Source organism: Thermobia domestica, chromosome 17, assembly GCF_964235325.1.
Source record: "Thermobia domestica chromosome 17, izTheDome1.hap1.1, whole genome shotgun sequence".
Classification (NCBI taxonomy): Eukaryota; Metazoa; Arthropoda; class Insecta; order Zygentoma; family Lepismatidae; genus Thermobia; species Thermobia domestica.
The window spans coordinates 162,252,572-162,278,160 of record NC_137470.1 but is presented as its reverse complement, the minus strand read 5'-3'; the positions used below and the strand labels follow the sequence as shown (position 1 = coordinate 162,278,160).

Here is a 25,589-nt window from a genome sequence, read left to right as displayed (position 1 = left end):
ACAGCAGACTTGGGGGTCTGCAGGCGGAGCCCCCAGCTAGCCAAAGGCTAGTCTTCTATATATATATATATATATATATATATATATATATATATATATATATATATATATCAAATTGAAAATCATTATGTTTGTGACTCCAAATCTCCTAAACCGACCAACCGATCTCGATCAAATTTGTAACATGGATTAGATTTGAGGCTGGGTTGATTTTAGGCTATTCACTTTGATGGTGGAACTGAAGGGCAGGGGACGGGGAAGGAGTAAAAAATAAAACTTAATAACTCCTCAACCACTCGACCTATCTGGATCAAATTTTCCACATAGATGAGGTTCAGGCCTGGGATTATTGTTGTGATTTAAATTTGACGAAGCAACGTAGGGGAGGAGAAGGAGGGGCAGAAAAATCAATTTATATAAGACTGAAAGTGACTATTTTTGTAACTTAATAACTCTTGAATTATCCAACCGATCTCAATCAAATTTTCAAAATACATGAGGTTCGGATCTGGAAACATTTTCGTAATTTCACTTTAACGTAGATCCTAGTGGAGGGGATCGTATAAATAAAAACTAATAAAACCTAATAACTTTTGAACCACCCAACCAATCTCGATCAAATATGAGGGTCTGGCCTCGGGTGATTTTTTATCGTTTCACTTTGACGAGACGATATTTGTGTTGAATCCATAGTTTTCGAGGTCGATGAGAGAAACAGTGACATTTCTGATGCTGTTTCAATCCAAGTTCAGTCCTGATAGTTGGGGGGAGGGTACAACGTAGGGGAGGGGAATAAACATTTAAAAATGATCGAAAATGACTAATATTAATGTCAAATCCATAGTTTTCGGGATCATTCAGATAAACAGTGATATTTTCGATCCTATTTAAATCCAAAATCAGCCCCGCCACTGGGGGCAGGTGGTTATATATATATATATATATAAATGATCGAAAATGGGCACTTTCAGTGTCGAATTTATAGTTTTCTGGGTCGCTTAGATGAACAGTGATACTCTTTTGATCCCTTCTAAATTCAAACTCAACTCCGCAACTTGGGGGAGGAGAGGAAGATATATTTAAAAATGATTAAAAATGACCGATATTAATGCTGAATCCACATTTTTGGGGGGTGAAACGGTGACACTTCCGATGCCCTGGCCCGCAACATGAGGATGGATATATATATATATATATATATATATATATATATATATATATATATATATATATATGGTCAAAAATAACCGATATTGGTGTTGAATCTATAGTTCTTACGGTCGCCGAGATGAACAGTGACACTAATTGAATTACGGAAATAAAATTAGTTGTTTCTGCTGTATTAGAACACGAATTATACTTAATTTACAACTAAAAGAAAAGAGTGTTACTACGTCATTAACAAAAACTGTGTAAACATGCTTGCTGCAATAAACAATAAAATACATGAGATACAAAGATGCGCATTTAAATTATTTATTTCAACACAGCGAAGCGGGTAATATATGCTAGCTAATTATAATGTTAGTGATAAAGATTCATCTTAGGCTGAACAAATGTTAATATACAAATCAATCAATATTTATAATTAATTTTTATTAATTACTTCTAAACTTCTAGCTTTTGATGCTCTCAGGAGCGGATTAAGGGCGGAGCCAATGGAGCTCAGGCTCCGTGGTCCCCAGGATCAGGGGGCCCCCCAAAATCCCTCTCTTTAATACTAAAATATAGCAATCAACTTAATGTAATATTATAGGCTTCAGACGCTCGCGGTATCGCTAGATTTAAGTCTCCTTCCACTAGCGTCTTCACGATACTTATTTTGTGAGGGAGTGAGCTAGTTTGGGCCTCTATTAAAAACCAAATTATTAGCTTTTGGTGATAATTCCTTTGAAATATCTCTGTCATTGCTTAGACTATTTGTCTTTTATTTGGCATTTGTGTGTTACACTGCAGTATATGAGCATTTAATTGTTAATAATAAACGTAATTATTGTAAACTCGGAGAACATTAAAATACTAAAAAAAAAAAAATTAAAAAATATGCGCTGGAATTATTTGTAACATAGGGTCCCCTTGAAATAGTCAGCTCCAGGGCCCCAAAAACCTCAATCCGTCCCTGGATGCTCTATCAAATGGAGGGCTCAAAATTGAAAAAAAAGTCGCAAATAACAAACAGACTCACAGACAGAGAATTCAGTAACGAACTTTCGAAGTTCTTTGAAAATTAATAACATTTCGTAGAACTTTCAAAGTATTCGAAACCGACTATGAAGTCTAAAATTTGAAGTTATTTCATTATTTTAAAATTAGTTTTCGAAAAGCTACAAACTGAGAACTACTTCATTTTAAAAACGCTCATTTGACTTTACACACCGTAGAAACTTAGTTGTATTACATAAAATGCACAGGAGGTCGCTTCACTGTTTAGTAAATAGTCACATCCTTACTACCTTATACTTGGTGCCTGCCTTGCATACAAACCCGCTTATGATTCCACTTTAGACAGTAAGTTCCGTCGTGTATAAGTTCGGTGCTGAGAGGAAACGTTACCGGTAAACAGCACACGTTCTGTTCGTCAGGTACAGGGACGAAATGGGTTCCTTTATTTTCATGAATAATCATAGTAAAACCATATAAGTAAATAAAACACATTTTTAACTATGACATCCAGTACGTCTCGAGGCAGAACTTTGAAAGTTGTCGTTTGAAAAGTTTCTAATTCTAGAAGATACATCTAATATAACTGTAAATATCAAATAAATCTTGGGGGCCGCGGTGGCTCAGTGGTAGAGCGTTCACCTCTGGTGCTTGGGGTCCCGGGTTCGATCCGGGACATGGACAAACACCGTGTGCGTGGGTTTTCTCGGGGTTCTCTCGTTTCCTCCCACTTTCTTCATTCCACCAGTTCATTCATTACTCATCATCACCGTCTCCTTTAGCCTAACCGGCATAACCGTGGGACGTAAAACTGAAAGAAAGTTTTTCAAATAAATCTTATATTTCATTACTAATATTAAAAAAGGAACTATGTATTAGAATATATACGAACACGAAACATTAAGAATAAAGTAAGAGCAAATTGCCTCAATGCCCGTTCTTCGCACGGGGAGAACAGGTTTGTAGAAAATATTTAAGCGCTTCCAACTTGAGTGAATTCTTTAATTCGGCACTTTGTGATTAAACAAAATGAAACTTTTAGTACTATACAGGGTGTTTCAAAACAATACCGACAACGTTTGGGAGGTGATTCCTGACACCAAGATAAGACGAAAAGTATAGACGAACTTGGGTGCACAAATGCTTCCTTTAGGAGCTATAGGCTGCCGAAAATATGAAAAAATGAACTTTAAAGGCCCATAGCTCCAATACTATGGGACCTACCGTAGTCGGATCAAGACTTCACTTAGGAACTAATATGTGCCCTATCCAAATAGCCAAGTTTCAGAATCCCGCGGTACTTTCGCAACAATTTTTGTAGAGGTAGTTGGTGAGTACTTCACATTATATGCCCGTAGCCAAGCTGCCTCTATAAAAATTGTTTTGCGAGTACCGCAGGATTCTGAAGCTTAGATAGGGCACATATTAGTTCCTAAGTGAAGTCTTGATCCGACTACGGTAGTTCCCATAGTTTTGGAGCTATGGACCCTTATAGTTCATTTTGTAAGTTTTTGGCAGCCTATAACTCCGAAAGGAAGCATTTGTGCACCCAGGTGGGTCTATACTTTTTGTCAGGAAACTCCTTCCAAACGTTGTCGGTGTTGTTTTGAAACACCCTGTATATGAAATTCTCACTAATTGGCATTCTTTCTTAACCAACGTCTAATGTAACACAACGTTGAACACTGTCGGGTGACATCAGAAGTTTATGACATGGGTGCTTAAGATTCACCCTTAGTAACGTTCGAGTCATTTAAACTTTAAGAAAATTGTAAACAAAAGCAAAATGAAAATTTAGAAACCATAGTGCTTCTAAAACTTTGAAGATAAATGTTGTGACATCATAACATAATCATGGTGTATTTCATAGACATAAAAACTAAGACAACATTTTGTCCCTAACTCGTTACGTTTTCTTTGTTCTGAAGCACTATCATCTTTAAATCTGTTTTGTCCTGTTTGCTTTACTGCAAACTTTGGATGCGTTAAAATATCAAATAATACTTTCGATAAAGTGGATACTTTCAAAAATCTAGGATCAATATTCACAGACCAAAACCATCTTCATGAGGAAATTAAATGTCGACTAAAAGCAGGGAATTCGTGTTTGAATTCGGTTCAAAATCTCTTATCGTCGCGAATTCTCTCAAGTAACTTGAAGCTTAAAATATATAAAACGATAATCATGCCTGTGTTCTGTATGGTTGCGAAAGATTGTCGCTGACTCTGAGAGAACATAGACTGAAAGTATTCGAGAACAAGATTTTGAGACGAATATTTGGACCCAAGAGGAACGGAAATGGGGAATGGCTGAAACTTCATAACGAGGAATTACATAATTTATACCACTTACCAAACATTGTTAGGGCCATCAAATCTAGAAGACTCAGTCGGGCAGGCCATGTGGCCAGAATGGAAGAAAATAGGAACGCTTTCAAAGTTTTAACTGGAAGTCCAATCGGAAAACAACCATTAAGAAAAGCTAGGAGCTGATGGGAGGACAATATTAAGATGAATCTTGCAGAAATAGGAATACAAAGTAGAAACTGGATCCAGTTGGCTAAGGACAGAAGTAAGTGGAAAGCTTTTGTGAACGCGGCATTGAACCTTCGGGTTCCATAGGTCATAGAGTTAGTTTTGTTTTACACTTCTCCTTAAAAGTATAAAATATGATCATTTTAAAAAAAAAACTTTACGTACCTGATGTTGCAGATGGGATATCAGGTTCAACATGGAAGATGGTCTTGAAACATTTACTATATAGGTCCAAATTAAAAATCCTTGTTGGTAATTAAACTCTTTAATATTTTCACTGTCATTCAGGAAAGTTTCAAATTGTTGAATGTTAACCAGTTCGTTGTTCGTCACGTCTTTTAAGACCAACCAGTTCAGCTCAATCTCGCCCGTACCTTCTTTTGTTTGGTAGTCACTTGTATCACTAACACTTTTTATCAATCCTATACCACATGTCATTTGTAAATCATCAATGTTCACAAATGCATAAACACGTGACCTTTTTTGTAAAATTTGGTTCAATACGAGGTTATCACATGGAGCAACTTTTAGTTTTCTAAATTTAACAGCTATGGTTGCTGTTGAAAAATTTATCCTAATGCCGACGAACCCAATCATCTTTCGTAGCATTAGGTCCCTTTCAAACACAGTTAATTTCGTTAATTGAGGTGATTAATCAAAGTAGTAAGTAACCACTTCCACCCTGAAAGAAATAAAGTAAATGTTTATGTTCTTTCTATAATTTCATAATTAGCCATAATTTAAAGAAACATGATTCTGCGTCATTTGAAAATAAAGTTTAGAGATCCCGGCCACATTCTCTTAAACTGCCCAACCAACACATGTTCCAGGAAACATATCAAAGTCCAAAACGGTTCATCTCATGCCTCAAACGCTAAAAACATACATCACTAGAACCATACTCGTTCAACAATCCTTTAAGAGTTAATTTACCGAGACAATCTGAAGTGCATTGTTGTAAGGAAACAAGCCTTCTAATGTTGGCTATCAATACGGGGATCCATTTAGTTGTAATGCGACATTATCAAATTTGAATTTTAACTAGGTCAGAATTTTGTCCAATTTTTGTCCATTTTTGTCCAACCAAGAAAAATCTTTGTAAAATTCAAATTAATAAAGGAGGGCTATTTCAAAATTTCGGCCACTTCCATCACCTGTAGTGCAACTTCTTCCAATTCGAATTTTAACTAGCTTCGTGGTAGAAAAATCTACAAAAATGAAAAAAAATCTAAACTAGTTAGAATTCGAATTTAAAGATGTCACGCTACTGTGATCGAAGTGGCCAAAAGTTTGAAAATCTGACTCCTTTGTTAGTTTGAATGATACATTTTTTTCTCTTGGTGGTACAAATATTGAACAAAATTCTGAGTTAATTAAAATTCAAATTTGAAGATGTCTCATTACAACTAAATAGACTCCCAATTCGATAATAGTGACACCACATCAAATACTTCAAACGGTCTGGAATGCCTCAGCAAATGTTCTGAAGAGTTGTTAGTATTAGGATTGCAAACAGACTAACAATGAAACAGTGGATGTCAAACAGAGTTAAACAGTCATTAGAACAAAAGTCATCAAATCAGGTTTCATCCAACTCTTCAAGATGATTAGAATTATGTATTTATATTGTTTAATTTTAAATTTTTACTTCTTTTACTATTATTATTTTTGTACAGACAAATATACTGCACTATCGGATATATGTATAATGTGTCAGAAATCGTTAAATGTTTCAAGAAAGTTTAAAACTCGGCGATATTATTCAACTTAACATGCTAGTGAATGTGATAAGTTTGAATGTAGTTTTAGTAGGAGTTATCCATAGCTAAATGGTTCGTCTGCTACAGGTGTATTCCAGTGTGGTAATTGAAGCACTTGGAGGTGGGGGAGGGAGTTAGTGTGTGCCTAAAATATACTTGTACTAAGAGAGTATTCTTGCAGCAGTGGCGTATACTGGTTTAATGGTTTGGGCTACGCCTAACCTTTGTAACATCTGCATTATTATTATTATTGTTATTATTATTATTATTATTATTATTATTATTATTATTATTATTATTATTATTATTATTATTATTATTATTATTATTATTGGATTTTTCCACTTTATTGTACAAGCTTCAAAATAAGAAAAAAAAATTACACCATCCTTTTATCAAGTAGATAAATATCATTTTCTCTTCACTAGCAAGACTTATATTATCTTATTAGTAATACGGAAAAACGATCGTACATTTCTACCTTTATTTGTTGCATTAAGTATCACTACATTTCGCATTGTATAGAAGGTAACCCTACTCACCAGAGCAAATGGAAGCTGTCCGAGTAATAATGAAGGCTGAAATAGACGATTAGCAAAGCAGGAGCCTCAATCTGCAAGAGATTCGCAAACTGCTGTAAATCAAAATTTTCGTTACTTTAACGCAAAACGCTATGGGACGAGGCTCATGATATCCAAAACAATTCCCAGAGACCCCCAAAATGCACTGTCATTACTCGTATAATTTTCCTTTACTCTTCGCTCACGCCCAAGAAACCGATTTCTCTAGACGCAACTGCTGTTACCTGGCAGCCGTACGCTGTGAGCGGAGGTAGAGCGAAGGAGAATGCTCTGATGCGATTCTTGCTGTAGTAGCTAGAGAGTGGTTTCCCCTGCGGTGTCATATCTAAGACCTTTTAAGTTCGCGAGACAGGCTGTATGCAAAGAAGTTGGTGGATCTTTCTAAATGCATACAGTTCTCTGAAGCTTGTGTTACTGAAAGAAGGTACTAAAGTATAAAATTATTAATATAATTTAGTTTATATTATTGTAACTTTATTTTATAATATTTTAAGGTTACCGCCGGTAGGCCAGGTAGTCCAAAAAATACGCCACTGTCTTGCAGATTGTGTTAATTTCTCAACGCATTCCAAAAGGAACTTTTACTCGCAGGAAAATACTGCTATATAATATGTAAAGGGTTATGATTTGTCAGTTCACAGTATTTTCTTTACAAAAGACTCGAAAAATCAGTTTTTCTGATATACATACCACATAGCGTATAAAGGTGTTTGGGTACCCTCTGTGAAAGCGTCTCCATAAAGTGTGCCCATAATTGTAATTTGTTTAATCGCTAGAACACCACGTTAAATTTAAGTTATAAATATGCATAACTACAATTATTATGAATATTTATTCAAAGTAGTTAACCTTCTATTTTTTTAAGTAGTATTATACACAAAAGGTAGAACAGATACTTATATTCATTGTATATTCTTATATTCATTGTTCACAGTAAAATAGTTTTTAACGTAACACAGAACTAAACCTGAGAGACTGCAACACACCTCAACCTGTTCACTGTTCAGGAGATGTTACTTTTCAGCGTTTCGGATAACTCACTGTACTAAAACTTTGTACTCTGTCTCCTTGGAGTAAAATCCATTTCGATACAGATTCCTTAGTAGTAAGTTGAAAAACTGATAATTTGATTTCTTATTTGCTTATAAATTTAATTTTTTTAATTACTCATGAAGGTTTGATGTCATTACCAAGTTCCTCCCCCCCCTAGAAAGCACAAAGGGGACGAGGCTCCGGGGGAAGTGTTCAGATGTGCCTGGGAATTTCCCTCCTTTCCCCCCTTCAATTACCACACTGGTGTATTCTATCCTGGGTTTGACAGCTACTGAAGAGCAACAGTATTTTAAATTATTATTGGTGTTCATGTGCTCATATACCTGTCATTTTAATAAAATGAAAAAGTAGAACAGAGATCCAAAGTAAAAATATTGGAGATGTGAGAAAAAAATTACTTCAAAATATGGTCTTGCGGTGTTTTTAAAAATTAAAAAAAAAAGAGGAAAGAAATTGTCTAGTGAACGTACTTTCGGTGAATATGGTCTCGGGTTCGATTCCTGGTTGCAGAACACCCAACGCACTGCAATGATTCAGAACCCATGTATACATTGTAGGTCTTGTCACATACAGGGTTTGTTCGGAAAGTAGTAATACTGATTTTTTTTTTTAAATATTCACAATTTTGACACTTCGACTTATTAGTTCTCAAAATATGCCCCTTCTGCATCAACACAGCATTTCCAGTGACTCTGCCAATCACTGAAGGCTCTCTGGAAGCAGAAACCGGAATGCTCTTCAGCACTCTCGTTACGGCCTCTTGAAGAACCTGGACCGAGCCGTGGTGCGGTCCTTTCATGACTTCAGTCGGGGAAAGAGGAAGAAGTCTGCGGGAGGGACATCTGAGCTATAGGCTCGCTGGAGAAATTGTGTGATGCCACGTTTAGTCTGGAAGTCCATGACAGCAAAGCCGGTGTGACTCGGCGCATTATCGTGATAAAGTTTCCATGTTACAGAGATTGCTGGACGGACACGAGCGAATCGTTTTCTGAGTCTTTCAAGTACTTCCACGTAGAATACAGCATTCATAGTCTGACCAGGCGGTACAAACTCTCTGTGAACCACCCCTTTGTGGATATGACAAGGTACCTTGAAAGGGGTTCACCATAATCTCGATCTACACTCCGTGAAAGCTTGGAGGAAACTGGGGACTGGGGCGCTGGTAGTTAAGACACACCACTACCCAACCAGCGCAGTAACATTCTCCTCCTTTACCATGTTTAGTCGGGAAGAAATCAGATTTACTACTTCCTGGACAAACCACGTACATCTTCATTACATGCATACAAATTAATCAATCAGGCAATAAGTTTGGAGCAGGTATGGCCTAAAATCTGCTCATACATTATCTATAGATCAACCTCTTATCCTAAGTATCGAAAAAAAATGGTATAAAACAGAAAAAGTTACAGCTTTCAGATACTTAAGTACAAGTAAATTGAAACTATAGGATTTTAACAGCCAGTGCTAGTGTGATTTTCTATTGTTCTTATTATTTACTTAGTATCCCTAATTAAACTTCAGACACAGCCGAATAAGGTATATAGAGGACAATACTTTCAACAAGTAACCCTTAACGACTGAGTGGCTAAAATGTGTGTTTCCTGTGCTTGTGTTCCTTCCTCCTTGTGACTCCTCGTAAGAGTACCTGTTTCATATACAAACCCGACTACAAACTCGGATCGTACACTAAACAGTATCCCCTATACCATATAAGTTTGGCGCTACGAAAGGATATTAAACTCAAAGTCAATCTAAAGGCGGATAGCATGTAGTGGCTCAGTTGTAGAGCGTTCATCTCTGGTGCATAGAGTCCCTGGTTCGATCCCAGCTCGCGCCAAATTGATTTTGTGGTGGACAAACACCGTGTGCGTGGATTTCCTCGGGATTCTCCCGTTTCCTCCCACTTTATTCATTCCACCAATTCATTTATTTCTCATCATCACAGTCTCTTTTAGCGTAGCCGGCATAACCGTGGGACGTAAAACTAAAGATTTAATTTGGTTTGATTTCAATCCATAAGTTTACATCTAACGAAGCCTCCATGATGAAAAGGAGGAGGAGGAGTACGTTTAATTGTCAGAATTTGTTTCATAAAAAATCTCTTTGAATTTTCAAAACTTGTATTCCACTTCTCAATTGTACAAGTTCTTAAGATATTAATTTGAATTATTTTAGAAGAAGAAAAAAATGCAAATTCAACTTTCCTGGAAAAGTAGTATATTCAGAACAAAACTAATTCGTTTTGTGGAACTTACATACTTGAAGAATATACCACTCAGAAAACATTTTGAAATCGTTTAATGAAGATATCACATTCCGTAAGAGAAAATTTGTAGTGTTAAAGATAGGTTTTAAAGTTCACTTCAGAAGGAAAGCATTTGAACTTTCTTCAGAAATTTAACTTGAAAACTTTAAATGTTTAATAAAACAAAACAAAACATGGATTTGTATTTTCTTAAGAAGCCACTGGTGCTGGTACATTTCACATAAGTACTATATCTAATCATTAGAATGAGTATTATTATATTTTGTTCACCAGTCGAAGTTGTAGTGATCAGGATAACATATTACATTTCTTTTTTGTTAAACAAATTATCGCATATGCTTGAGTACTGAAAGTCTCATACTTACTTTTGCTCTATTTTTAAACGTTCACTCATTATTCATTAAAAGCCAGCGCTAGGCAATTTGCTGCCCTGTTCAATGGCATCATTTGCCGCGTTCCCTGTCTTCAGAAAGAACAATTCTTAAAAGCCACGATTTCCAGTATGCTACCCCATCATGAACAACGAAGGGAAAGGAATAAGCACCCGCATTCAGAAATGCCTAAACACTACAAATACAATCTTATTTCTCTGTTTTTTCTTTAAATAATGATCTATTAAGTTAGTGAAAGATAAAGCAAATAAACCTGTTGAGGAAAGATTTTTTTTTTTTTTTTTTACAGAAATCAATATCGAGCTTCAATCTCAATATATCAGTTTGCAATTCAAGTAGAATTACCTCTTTTATATTTATTTTTTTGATTTTCCTTCTACATCTGTTAAAAATGTTTTTTTTTTTAAAAAAAACTTGTTCCTCCTTCAATGATAAGAAACTTGTTTGTGACAAAGACAAGACTAGTTTTCATATCAAGACTGTGAAACTAACTAAATGGAACAGGTGTTCGCTACTGTTCGAGAATTGAATTCTTGTATTTGACAATAATCAAGCAATTCATGCTGGAATTTGTTTGACCATTTGCTTCAGCACTGTCCATATGACTTTAACATGATTTACGAATGTAGTATTCAAGTAGAGGATGAGCTTAGTAAATTTAACTATCATCATTATGAAGTCCGTTTCCAACAGGAAATATTTATTATAAATAATATAGTTATGACAAATTCTGTCGCCCCTCGAAGCTTGCCACCCCGTGCGAATGCATGTGTTGCACATGTGGTAGAGCGGCTCTGATTAAAATATACTTGCCTCAAGAGCAAACAAAACTATCTAGTTTAACATTTCAGCAGAACGTTATTGCCTTCCTCAGTACATATCTTTTCAGAAAACTAACGTTGTTTGAAGAATTACTTGCCGAATAGCATTACTTTTCTTACTTCCAGTTCTCCACCAAAAATTAATCTTGTACTTAAATATTATTTTATATGAATATTCACCTTATATTAAGTAACTGATAAGTAATTAAAGAAACATTGCTCATCTGCCTCACTGATCAAAATTTCCAAGTCCATTAGATTCAAACACTAGAAGTGACTCTTGTACTAAAACTAGCAAAACGTTGTATTAATATTTCAAAGAGTAATATTTGGTTACCAGAATCTGATTTGGCTTTAGAATTATGTCAAGTATATATTTAATTAACTTTTCATAATATTGTTGATGGTCAAAACATCGTTAGAAGCTCGAGGCTGGGTGATTTTAGCTTTTATGTGTACTCTTCTAAGTTAATGAATTATAACTCAAAGATTATTTACAAGATTTATATGCTCAAAAACCTTGGTTTTTAGAAGAAAAATGTGCCAATTTTATAGCGTAAGTTTGGTTGCAGTGTTTCCAAAGAGAGGGAAAGTATGGAGGGAAACGTAAGAGTAAAAATTCACAAAAAAAAATACCTAACCGAATTTTAAGATTTTTTTTGGAGCTGAGACCACTGTTGCCACATGGCTCAAATAACGTCAAAAAATTTTTTGGTGTGTCTACAGCCCACAGTAAAAATGTGAAGTCGTTGGGTGCCCTACGAAAGCAGAAAGAAAAAAACATCTTCCTTCGTACACACGAAATTTTGACACTTTTTCCGCCTCAGAAGCAAAAAATCAACAGTTATGAAAGTGCCGTAGCGTCCCTAATTATTCTATTGAAACTTTCTATTATGCGTTGTGTAAGCTGAAGAGGAGGGCCGCTGATACGTTTGAATGTAGCCAATAAGAGGCAAACTATATAGGGAAAATGGGATATTTTTCAAATTTTCCCCTGAAATAGGAAATTAAACTTTTCTATGGCTGGAAACACTGCTACCAGATAGACTCAAACTATCTGTAACTTTGGTACACTATAACAAGTATTATGTCGATATCGAAGTAACGAAGCTTGTAATTATAAAAAAAAATAGATTATGGTAAACAGAAAAGTAAAAATAAAATCAAGGATTAGAACCTATATTCGACTTTTTCATGCTCACCCTAATTACTCAATTGTAATAACCTGTACTTACTTTTGTTCAGTAAGGACTTATGTTCGACTGTCATAATTTGACCGGAGTTTGTACGTATAGGTACGGATTATAAACATAAATTTTGAAAATTTCAAATTTATTGACCGGAAAGTAGGAAAATTTTAATTCCCCTAGTTGGCAACACTGATTATGAATTCAAATTACTTAAAAAAAATAGGTATCTATATGAGGTATATACGTGACAAGTCGTAAGTAGATATCTTTAAAACGAAGGAAGTTATATTGAGAAAAAACTAGAAAACTCGGAATTTGAAAATTCTCGAATTTTATATTTTTGGCTCAAATTTGAGAGGGAAATTCGACACTCAGGAAAAAAATTACCATCAGGGTAAACTGTGGTCCAATCATATTTGGAATAGAAAAGATCATCCCGGTATGTTAATTATTGTTCACATAGCAGAGGATTAAGTAAGTGTCACTATCGTAAGTGACACTTTAGCCACCCTGTCTCGAAAGGGTTAAAGAAACCACCAATGTAAAGTTTAAAATCTACTAAATTTAAAGTCACAAGTGATTATTAATCAAACCATTAATAATATAGTACATGAATTACATAAAGTTTCAACATTTATAAAATTTACGGTATGTAAGATTGTACAGTATTATACACTTCGCTTCAGCAAGCAATGTTACATTACACACATACGTTAAAGTTGTAACCAGTAACATATTGAAATAAAAAAATAAAATCTCTTCTGGCTTTTGAACACTGACATTTGCATTTTCCTTTATTTGCTCGTTAACTTTGCCTGACAAAAATGAAATTCCCTCATTTCCCTGACTTTTCAGGTCTTTCAAAAACCCTGTTCAATTAGTGTAGCTTCAAAAAGGAGTTCGTAATAAGTGTTATATTTACTTCTTGCATGTTAATATTTATGTTGTTAATGAGGAATGCATTTATGTGTAATAATAATAATAATAATAATAATAATAATAATAATAATAATAATATGCTAAACTCGAAAATATACTGGAGCCGCGGTGGCTCAGTGGTTAGTGGTTGAGCGTTCACCTCTGGTGCTTTGGGTCTCGGGTTCGATCCCAGCCCCCGCCAAGTGAACTTTGTGGTGGACGAACACCGTGTGTGTGGGTTTTTTCGGGGTTCTCCCGTTTCCTCCCACTTTCTTCATTCCATCATTTCATTCATCTCTCATCATCACCGTTTCCTTTGGCATAATCGTGGGACGTAAAACTCAAAAATTTCATTTTTTCGAAAATATACTACAGGAAAACCTGCCTTCAACGGACTCTATTAAACGGAAAACTGTCTTAAACGGAAATATTTCACGGTCCCATTAATTTTGAAGTAAAAAAAAAAAAAAAAAAACATGTAAAAGTCTCTTCATTAAATGGAAACTATGTTATGTGGACAACGGAAAGCAAAATAAACCTTTAACGGAAAATTCTGAGTTTCGGACTACAGCGTTTAGAAAACTTTTAGATATCCTGTGAAGCAAACATATACATTACATTCTTTGTGATAAATTCTTCGTTCTTTTGTTAAATCTTTCTGGACAATTTGACTTACGGAAAAATGACTCTTTGTTAGGCTAAAGTGTGTGCGGAAAGACTAGCAGCCAAGCAGCAATATATACAGAAAACCTTGTTTGACTAATGGGAAAAATATTTTTTAAAAAAATTAAAAAAGAAAAACATGCGCATATTTTATGTTCATTTTAAGTTTTTTTGTGTATTAATCCGTAGAAGAAAGAAGTACTGTAAAAAGTACGTACAGCAATATATTTTCTCAGTATGTTCGTTATAAGCATGTTTTTTTTTTTTTTTTTTTTTTTTTTTTTAAAGGAAACATCCACTTCCATTAAGCAAAAACCTGATTTTAACGGAAAAGTTTGCGAGTCCCGATCGATTCCGCTAAAGACAGGTTTCACTGTGTTTGCTTTTCGGTATAGTAATGAAGTAATATTAATTATCAAAAGGAACTTGACTAATCTTTTTTTGACGGTGGCACAGTGACTCAGTGACATAGCACTTACTTCTGGTGTGTGAGGTCCCTGGTTCAATTCCTGGCTAAGTAATTTTGTGGTGGACAACATTGTGTTCATGGGTTTTCTCGGGGTACTCTCGTTTCCTCCCACATTCTCATTCCACCATATTAACTTGTTTTAATCATTCGTCTCCCTTAGTGTTAAGGACATATACGTAGGACGTTAAGCTGAAATATTTCATTTCATTCTTTTTTTCTTTTGACGACTTGAAAATTTGAATTGGTTTTGAATGTATTTAATAGTGCAATTTTCTCTAACTTTTAAATAGTAAACTAGATAGGAGTGATTTTACACTGAATAGCTAAAAAAAAAGTCGCTAATAATGTACGAAGTTGTAAAGTACTTGCACACTTTCGCATTTTTTTTTTTTTTTTTTAAGATGGTTGGCTACAAGGCCAGATTTAGGAAGTACATCAGTCCAAGTGCACTCTCATTCGCTTCGTTGTAAACATGCACTATCTAAGTTGAGAAGCAGACTTCATTCGTGACTAAGCGGTTAGTGTACGCGTCTTTGGCGTGGGAGACCCGGGACCGATTCCCGGTGAGAGCTCACGTGGTTCAGATGTCACGTTAATCCGTAGGTTCACGCCTCATATAGCCTCGCTGCTGAACGGGACATTAAACTCAAAATTAACTCAACTCAACGAAAATGAGAAGCTAGCAGTCAAAATAGCAACACTTTCTGAAACTTTCTGCCGTTATGTTTCCGTTTGGGGCTTAAAAAAGAAAGCGGAGTTTTGCAAAAGCAATAGTTTAAGTCAATTTTCTGAAGGTTGAAGGAAAAGGATTCACCGAGAGCAGACACTTAGCATTTCCAGGGCAATTCACATCGCAGATGCCTGAAGGCATGTAAAAAGTTCGAATTTAATTCAAATGTACTGAGGGTTATTGGTTCAGAAAATCCTGGATCCGGTCCTGGTTGGGTGTATCTAGAGTTTTCAAGACATGACTAACTTCAGAACCCTTTTTCATACATTTCTGAGACATGTACATTCCAACCTACCATTTTGTGTTGCAATTATATCTTCCCTACTGTGTAGAAGTCAAATGTTAGGTGTTCAACTCATTTAATATTGTAATAAATATTATATTATTGAAGATATCTAATCTTCAGTTCTTTTAAGAATGTACAATACTCGACACGCCTGCCCAAGTAAACTTTTCAAACCCATCTATATTTTTATATGGTACAGTCACCAGCAAAAGTATCCACCTACGTAATTTCATTTTTTTTCAAAACCTCGAAATGTATGAATAAAAATTGAAGTTACTTGAAATAAGTCATGCTTATTTTAAATTAATCCAAGTATGCCTTTGTTTGTCAGTTACTGAAAAAAATTGGAATTTAGATACCTTGTTCGTTGGCGACTGCATAGTCAATTGACGATCAACTTAAAGCTAACAGTAGCAAGACTCCAATTTAGGAAGACAGACAAAATGCCGTTGGTAATGTTTACTGGCTATGCACCACCTAGGTAAACGGGTCGGATATAGCCTTTCGTGAACGTTGACTCCATGAAGCCCAGTTTGTTTATAATACGGAAAGTTTAATAGAATATATCAGCTATATACAAGTTAATGTGAAGCTATTTTACTCAAGGTGACAGTATATGAAGAGTACTACAATCATCTTAACTTACAAACGATTGAAAATATGAAAAATAGTTATACTTACGTTTTTGACTTAAAACTTGTGAACCTTAATTAGCTAGTTGGCTGTATCCCAATCAACGAGAATGTTGGAGATGTACCATCCCTTTTCACAATCCTTCAAAGTTCTAAAGCTCAACTCCGGGCATAATCTATGAACAAATATCATGATGGAATGTAGTTATCTGATAATGTTAATCCTTAAAATAATATAATAAGGATGTTAATGTTTCGGAAAATTCTTACTTGTTTAGAACACTTACAGAGCATCACTAAATATACACATTATTCGCCACTTTAAATGCAAAGTGATAATCTCAAAGTTGTACTCTAACACTTCTTTTGTTAAGACTTTTTCAACCTTTTGCTTGAACCTATTTGATATTCAAATTACTGATCTGTTCCGCGTGTACTTGTCTTGGCAATGTACTAATACAATTCAATTATCCCTAAAACGTCTTAACTAATCTAGACACTAACATGTTCACATTTGACGCATGGGTTTCCAGGTTCGATTTCTGATGGAAGAGCATTGAGCGCATTACAATGCTTTGAATTCCATCTTAACTATAAGTCCACACCTTATATAGCCGTGCTGCTGAGAAGAGACACTAAATTTCAAGAAACGAAACAAAATCTATTCTTGGTATGCCAAATTCATTTTCATAACCGTTCTCGCTATATAATACCCCTTTTAATTTCTAAGTACTACTGTTGAAACCGGAAGTGATGGTTAGATTTTTTATCACTTTTGTTTTCATGGGATGGAATGTACTTTTCAGAGGCTGAAACTATATTTTTAAAAAAAATTCCTTATCTCTTACTGTTTTGGTTTGGATTCCGACCACATGCCTGGCCACCACAAAGCCCAGACCTCACGACCTGTGATAATGCACTATGGGGATTCACAATGGGCAATTTTGCACAAAACAATACCACTGCCGAACTGACAGTTGTTGTGAAACAAGCTTTCGCTCAAGTTACACCTGCAATGCTCCGCAAAATGTCGCACAAAATTTGCCTGCGTATTATCCTTTGTCATGAGAATGACGGTCGACACACTGATGCTTTGGACACTTAATGTTTATTATCTGAATACATTTCTCCAAAGCATTGCTGTTCATGTCATTAAGTTCTTTTCGTGTGGCTATTTACGTACGTTTAGTGGTTTATGTGACTTATTTTTCACGAGAAACGAAATTTTGTGGCTTCACAGAGAAAAATCCGTTCTCCGAACAGCGGTATATAGTACAAATATACGGTATCCTCTTGCTTACTATAAAAATCAGTACGGAGCATATGTCATCCTACATTGCACTGCCCTTAGATGTTACATCATGCCGTTGCAGGATGTCTGACATCTAACAGTTTTCCGTATATCACATACATATACTTATGTTACCTTCGTCAGCTATATGTTATATACTTCCATTTGTATGTGAGATCCTGACCGCCTATATTGTTTCATACGGAAAGTACGTATACATGGAACACTTATAAAGAAAGTATTATAAAACATGCGTTTTCAGTTATACGTCTGCTGTACGTTAAGTCCAAAAACTACAGGAATTACGCATGTAACCTATCTTTTTAAGTACGCCACCTACATTTTTTTCTCAGTGTACCCTGTATTTTGGGCTGCTAAGTTCATATCAAAAAGACATTTATGGGTATTTTTTCTCTGTTTTTACTCTGACATCTGTTCAATTACAGTACATTTTGCATTTTCCATAGCTGACCAAACGTGAGTTACAGATCAAAAATTTCTTTCTATATATTTATCGAAGTTTTCCCAAATTCCTGTTAATCCGTATAATCACAACATTGTTCCCACTATGAAACAATTATGGAAAAGTAATCCCTTATGTGTAGTTGATAACATACATACTGCATTTTTTCATAAAACTAGTCGCGCGCTTCACTTGTTGTGGCCTAGAATCAGGGGAATCATTTAGGGGGGCAGGAAGGGACATTTCCCCCCTGAGTTTGAGATTTATATAGATTTTATCAATAGAATAGTAGTAAGTCAGTGAAAAACGCGAAATTTTACTTATATGAAGGAGTCTTGCCCCCCCCCCCAAGCCAAATCTGAAATGACGCTACTGCCTAGAATATTATAGTGAGAGACATTTAAATACTGTAGTTTTTATACAATGTACAATACTCCATTTATGGAGGGTTGTGAGGTAGTAAACTTACATTATTTAAAAATTTTTACGATATTACTTTAATTAGGGTTATTCAACCTGTACAAATGTCACCCTGATACATTAGGATTTCATAGCGACATAATAGCTTTCTCCTGCAAGTTTTGCAAAATTTGGTCCTCATATTGTTCAACTGCACCAATTCTTTCTTTTTTATCCTTGTAAGTATTTACTTTTGGTACGGATTTAGAATAAGAGGACACTATTTCGAATATTTGCTGGTAAAATCTATAGATTAACAAATAAAGAGTAACATCTAAGCAACTTAATTGTTATCACAATATGGTAGAAATAACCCAAATTATATGCTTATAACTAAAACAATACAGTGAAAGTATCAGAATTAATATAAGTGTCATTATGTATAATCTACCGTACAGAAAGCAATTAGACACAATATGAACTCTGTAAGACCTGATACATTATGCATTTCCCAAAGTACTTTTTTCCCACATTTACCGGTACTATAAACAGCACCCCCTTCAGTACCTTTGGCGTCCTAACGCTTGCTAGTGACTGCCTTCGCTCGCAATGAATTACGAAGTTACTGTTGAGGACTAATAAGTTGAGTAACATTGCTTGTAAATAGCGCCCGCAGCAGTGTCATCGGCTCCCTAACCCTCGGTGCCAATTTTCACCCTTTGGGCTCTAATAATTTCCCTCGCGCGAGTATGTTTAATAAAATAGAACATCGCCAATATTTTGGAGGGTTTTGTGCTGTTACGATTTTATTTTGTGCATATCGCAATATTATATAGCTATTGTTTTACGCTCTGCTCTTGTTAATCTGTGCGTGAGAGATACGAAATAAATCTTTGCAGGTGCAGCTACCGAATATAACTTTTAAAGTTGTTAGCATACATTAAAAACACACTTTCATAAGTCATTTTATACTTTCTCTTTACTATCAAGCTGACGTTTTTTTTTTTTTTTTTTTTAATCTTTATTATAACTGGTAAGTCAAATTAGGTGCTGCAGAGTAGGATCAGAAATGTTGAACATGCTCTTTGTACCATAAAGTAGGTACAATATTTTCAGGTTTAAAAACGTTAAAATATTGTCATTTATCAGGAGATTTACTGCCACTACCTTAGAAGGTGTTTCTCAAGAATGAAATTCCATTCTTTGGTACAGATTCACTTTACGAGAGCTTCAATATTTTGGAAATAAGTCTGCATCCGAACATATGCTATAAAAACTATTGTAAGAAACACAAAGTAACATGTGCTAGGTGGCCGCTAAACTGCACAAAAAACACTAGGTTCGGTTATTTCCTTTCATAATACATTAACTGCAATTACATTTGCACCACCACTACCGTGTTGTCAATTCAATAACTGTTTTCAAATTTTCTTAAGATTTTTGTACATTTACAAAACTTTCTACTCAATTTCAGTACTTCGTGCTTCCCCACAAAACGTAATAACTCCTGTTCCTCATCAATATACGTATGACATAAAACTGAAGATCTAAATGACACATTAAACTGCCTTCTTACTATAAGAGAACTAGTTCAATCATTACACCCTAATATGCCTGCAAGCCAGTCAGCCTACACATTAAAAAAATGAAATGAAATCTTTAAGTTTTACGTCCCACGATTATGCCGGTTAGGCTAAAGGAGACGGTGATAACGAAAGATGAGTGAAATGGTGGAATGAAGAAAGTGGGAGGAAACGGGAGAACCCTGAGAAAACCCACGAGCACTGTGTTTGTCCACCACAAAGTCCACACGGCGGGAGCTGGGATCGAACCAGGGCCCTCAAGCAACGGAGGTGAACGATCTACCACTGAGCCACCGCGTCCCCATGCACTTAAAATAGTACTATAAGATGCCTCTATTAACATTTCAAGACAGCACATTAAACTTTGTATACTTTGTGTTGATCTCACGAAAAATAACCGGTTCACTATGTCTTTCCTGTAAATTTTACGTATTTTTCATGAAATGAAATGAATTTAAGTTTTACGTCCCACGATTTTGCCATCTAGGCTAAAGGAGACGGTGATGATGAAAATGAATGAAATGGTGGTATGAAGAAAGTGGAAGGAAACGAGAAAGTCCCAAGAAAACCCAAGCACACGATGTTTCTCCACCACAAAGTTCACTTGGAGCGAGCTAGGATCAAACTAAGAACTCCATGTACCAGGGGCGTCATTTCAGACTTCGCTTGAGGGGGGCAAGAGCACTACCGACATAAGACTTTCGCGTTTTATACTAGTATATTAGTAGAAAATAGATTAAAATATATGTATTCCTCATATCTTAGGGAGCAATTGCCCCCTGCCCCCCTAAATGACGCCCCTGCCATGTACCAAAGGTGAACTCTCTGCCACTGAGCCCCGCATTTTTCATATTTCTGCACCTATTGTTTGGCACTTAACCTATGAACGTAATCGAAACTAAAGTAAACTAGCAGAACCTAACCTAAACGGATGCACATTTAACGACTCTAACCTAATCTAACCTAAATTAACCTACCTTACCTTAAGCTTACCTAAGTCCTAAAATGCTGGATATACTCTGCGGTATACAAGGTGGAATGTCGTTTATGTGAAGAAAGTGATCGTTTTTTTTTTTTTTTTTTTTTAAGTACGTAAAATCCTTCTTTATTTGTTGTCTAGGTTTCTGGTTCTACCACGATGAGGTACTGGAACGAAGTGCAAATCAAAAGTTAATTTGATGAAGTGCACACTATTTATACTATCTAGTATGCACTTCAATTGTATATTTCGAGTATGCATGCACAAAGTGTCACTTCACACTTTTAGAAATGGCCCTGGTTCCAGTCTTGTCCTCTTTGACATATCTGGCTGCCGTTTTATATTATACACATTTTCGTGTTTGAATTGTGCAAATACTTTTGATCAAACTATAAGCATGTTTGGGCATTTTCACTTTATTATGTATACGTTGCATTTGCTAAGAAAAAAATGTTAAACAGTCCTTATTTTCTAATGACAACATTTCTTGATTTTCATTTGGATAATTGTTATTTTTTACATGCCTCATTATAAGCGACTCTATTATGTCACATATATCACAAAAGTAAATAACTGAAACCTGGAATTTTGAACGGTTACTATAAGTAGCATACATTTCTTACATCTTTGATTTACAGCTCCACACCAGGATTCACTGATTCACTAGTGAGCTAAATCACGTAATCGTATCACTTGTAATTGTACCTGTTAGTTTCAAGTACGGTTCTTTTAAAATATACATTGTTTGTTTGTTGGGCAAGATTTTACTTTAGGTAATTCATTTAATGGTTCGACTCGTTAAGGCACCTGGAACCAAACCGGAAACCAAACCTAACCTATCCTAATTTTTCACTACTGATCATTTATCTCCTGCAATAGCTATGACTATTAACTACCGAAAATGTTATTATAATAAATGAATTACCTAACATAAAGTCTTGCCGTTTGTTGAATTTTAGCATCCGTTTATGGCACCGAGGCATATGAAACGTACATTTACAGTTTAAGGTCTCCCATCGGAACCAAACCAGGGACCCATCAATCAAACGTGTACTTAATTGGCACTAGACAAGCGGGGAGGGCAAAAATAAGGGATATTTTTGGATTTGGGGATCCAAAATGAAGCTCAAACCAGAATGTTTACAGGAGAAATGAGTTGAAGTTACGAAAATGTAATTACTAAGTGAAGGTAAGTACTAAGTTAACTGAAGGAACAAAGAAGTACAGAAATTCTTGTAAAAAGAGTACGAATTTTGACTAAAAAATGCTTGTCCCCCAATTCCAAAAATATGCCAAACAAATATTCTTCTAACTCAAGCAAGTAAATTATAGGCCTACTTTGCCATATTTACCGACTTATGTAAACAACTGACAGACAGTAGTTTATTTGTTTACATGTCAATCTAAATACTGAAAGGATCATATCGCATATTAAGCTTCTAGAACAGCTCCACGACATCTTTATTGCAAAAAATCATGAAAAGATGTGCATTTGCTGTCATACGCAACAGAAATATAATCTGCATTTAACTTACCACTATTATTAATACCACACTAGAATGACTATATTTTTTGTTATCTAAAGATTTGAATCAACCAGTTGCATTGTTATTTATTGAACAAATTTTTAAGATCTTACTGTCTTTGTTTAATTTTATACCAGGGTTAAATATATCATTTCATCGAGAAGTTTTACTCACCCATTAAACAGTTGCTCATAACGAGCACACTTCCACAGGCTAATCAGCAAGTTAGTTCTGACAGCACAGAAAAATGCTCCGATAATTTCTCCTCTGAGCAAATATGCATGAATCGCATATTTCATGCAAATTTATAATAGTCCATCAAATTTAACACAAAAATCGGGTTAACTGCTGTAGATGTCAACTCTAAAATACAATATTTACGGAGGAATGAACAGAATCAGACGAAAGGTAGGCATAAGAATTACAAATATAATGAAGGTAATCAGTGTAGAGTGATTACTTACAGAGAAGATCGAAGCTAAATTCTGTACTATATGAGTTTCCGCATTGATTTAACATAGGTAAACAGAGAATAGTGTATAATATGACAGTGTTTCAAACCCACTGTCTTAATAACTGACTGCTGGAATAAAAGAGGGAAATACGAAATGCAGAGCGTAAACTAATAAGAGGAGTGTTGCATCTGAACCAAATGTGATGAAATGGGGCAAAATTTTGGGTGCTATCCTATTTTATGGGGGCATAAATTAGTAAAATCCACGGAAGAAATGTGTTATTTGATTTCACTAAAAGATTGTACAAGTAATCAAAATGTTTCGGGATCTTACATCTTATATATATAATAAGGTAGAAATAAAATTTTAAAGTGTGATGTTTACTAAGTAAGACTTTCTCTCTCTGTAAGACTCTAATTAAGTGTAGAGCGTTGTTTACTCTCTGAAAGAAAGACATGAGTGAAGTTCTATTTGAAGGCAGTGTACAAGGTGTCCATAGAAATGTCGCAAAGCTGTAACATACACAAAGCATGTGTTTTATATAATAGAAAGTGTTTTTCCACTATCCTCGTTTAAGCATATACCCACGGTCACTGACGCGCCCGCTCCGTACGGACGCACCTCGTCGTTACTTCTCAGGTCCCCTGCTGCGTTCCTGCCATGACTCATTTATATAGTATTTGTGCTTTTTAGTGGCCACGAGTACAGATTAACAGTGGCTAGCGCCACAATTTCCCCTGGCGGTAGAAAGTTGACCTAATAGTTTTTCTGCGTAACTCGCTTCCGCATGCTCTCATGAGCAGATTTACTGAATTTCAATGTAATGCGTTGGTCACAGCTCGCGCTAGACCGCCGCGAATAGCAGCACTTTAATTGTAACTACATTGTATAAAGTTAACAAAGAAAGTTCTGTTGCTTTTTCTCTCACCATCTTCAAACATCGATATGTCACCTAAGACGTACCTGCAAGATCAAATAGAGTCCCCTTCAGCATCGATAAAATTCTACCAACGTTCTAGAAGGCCATGGATTCCATCACGGTAGAACTTCTTGGGCCGTGAAGAGAAGAAGGTATCAATTGCATTTTGCATCTTCACTAGGGATTTGAACTGGCATTTTCTAAGGTGATTGTCCAAGGAATGGAACAGGTGATAATCGGACGCTGCAATATTTTGGGGGAAATGGCGGAATCAATAGTGTTTCCTATCTAAGGTGTAAATTGGTGTCTCGGCTCATCGTAGCCAAGTAGGGCTTAGCGTTGACCTGTAACAAGAGAACACCTTTGCGATTCAGAAGTGCTGGCTCCACAGTTTGAATTTTTCTTGAACACGGCTCAATTGCTGACAGTACACAGCTGTATTGACGCTCTGACCAGCCGGTAGCAGTTTCCGATGCACGATGCCGTGAGCAGTCCTCCAAACAAATAGGAGGAGCTTCTTCTGGTGCAGTTCTGGTTTCGGCTATTTTGGAACCGGTTCACGGGACGCTAACCAATGATGATGGCGCCGTGGAGCTTTGTACAGAACGCAATTCTGATCACATGTCAACAACCTGTCCAGAAATGGCTCCTTTCTCAGACGAGACAGCAAAGAAACACAGGTGTCTACTCGCGTTGTTTTCTGGCCCGGTGTCAAATCATCTGGGACACATCGACCCAACTTGTAGTGCTTCCCAAGATGATGGAGATGCTGCCGAATGGTTTCTCCACTCACACTAAATTGTAGCCTCAGTTCTTCACATGTCTGGTCAGTGTTCGCCTCAATTGCTGCCTGCAGATCTTCATTTCGTACATGTGTTGGTCTTCCAGTACGTGATGCGTCTTCGAGTGTTTCGTGCCGTCCATAACTTGTTAAACCACCGTTGCACTGTCCGCGTAGTCACGACACCCTCACCAAAGGCCTGGCATATCTTCCGCCCCCTGGAGCGGCATTTGACCCCAGTTTGAACTCGTAAAGCATACAAGCCCTTATGACGCTCTGTGGAGGTCCCATGTTCACTCTGTCCTTACACAAGTTCACGGTGTAACTGAACTGCCACAACCAGGTAGTATGTTGGATATACCCACATCAACAACCGATTTTCGTCTTATCTCCATTCGCATTCAACTCACGGTGTGAGGATCGATGAAACACAGACCTCCACAATAAGCGACAGAACTTTCTTGGTTCACTTCTCATGTAATCTCGGTATTGAAAAGAGAAACTAAACTTAAAATATCAAACAAGCCGCAAGTCTAGAAGGATCCAAATTTACTCAACTCCTATGATTACTCCCCTTCCTCCAACTTACCACGATAATTCTTACCTCCAGGGCGCTGCAAATTATAACAAATTAAAGTTTATGTATTTTTCTATATTTATGAAATACATAATTTGAAAACTTATTTTTCGAAATCTTAGTTTCCTCCACTTTCCTTATTTTATGACAGTTTCAA

The 25,589-nt window shown here is 35.9% G+C and overlaps 1 protein-coding gene across 1 annotated transcript in view; it reads right to left on the bottom strand.

The window, feature by feature from the left end:
* LOC145673788 (uncharacterized) overlaps positions 1–16,642 on the bottom strand; it is a 34,638-nt gene extending 17,996 nt beyond the window's left edge. The window contains exons 1-2 of the mRNA XM_081743546.1: positions 16,509–16,642; positions 4,861–5,377 (exon numbers count right to left, since the gene is read on the bottom strand). Of these exons, the coding sequence (XP_081599672.1) occupies positions 4,861–5,304 (444 nt within the window). The 5' untranslated portion in view covers positions 5,305–5,377; positions 16,509–16,642. The remainder of the gene's footprint in view (positions 1–4,860; positions 5,378–16,508) is intronic.
* Positions 16,643–25,589: the final 8,947 nt, after the last annotated feature.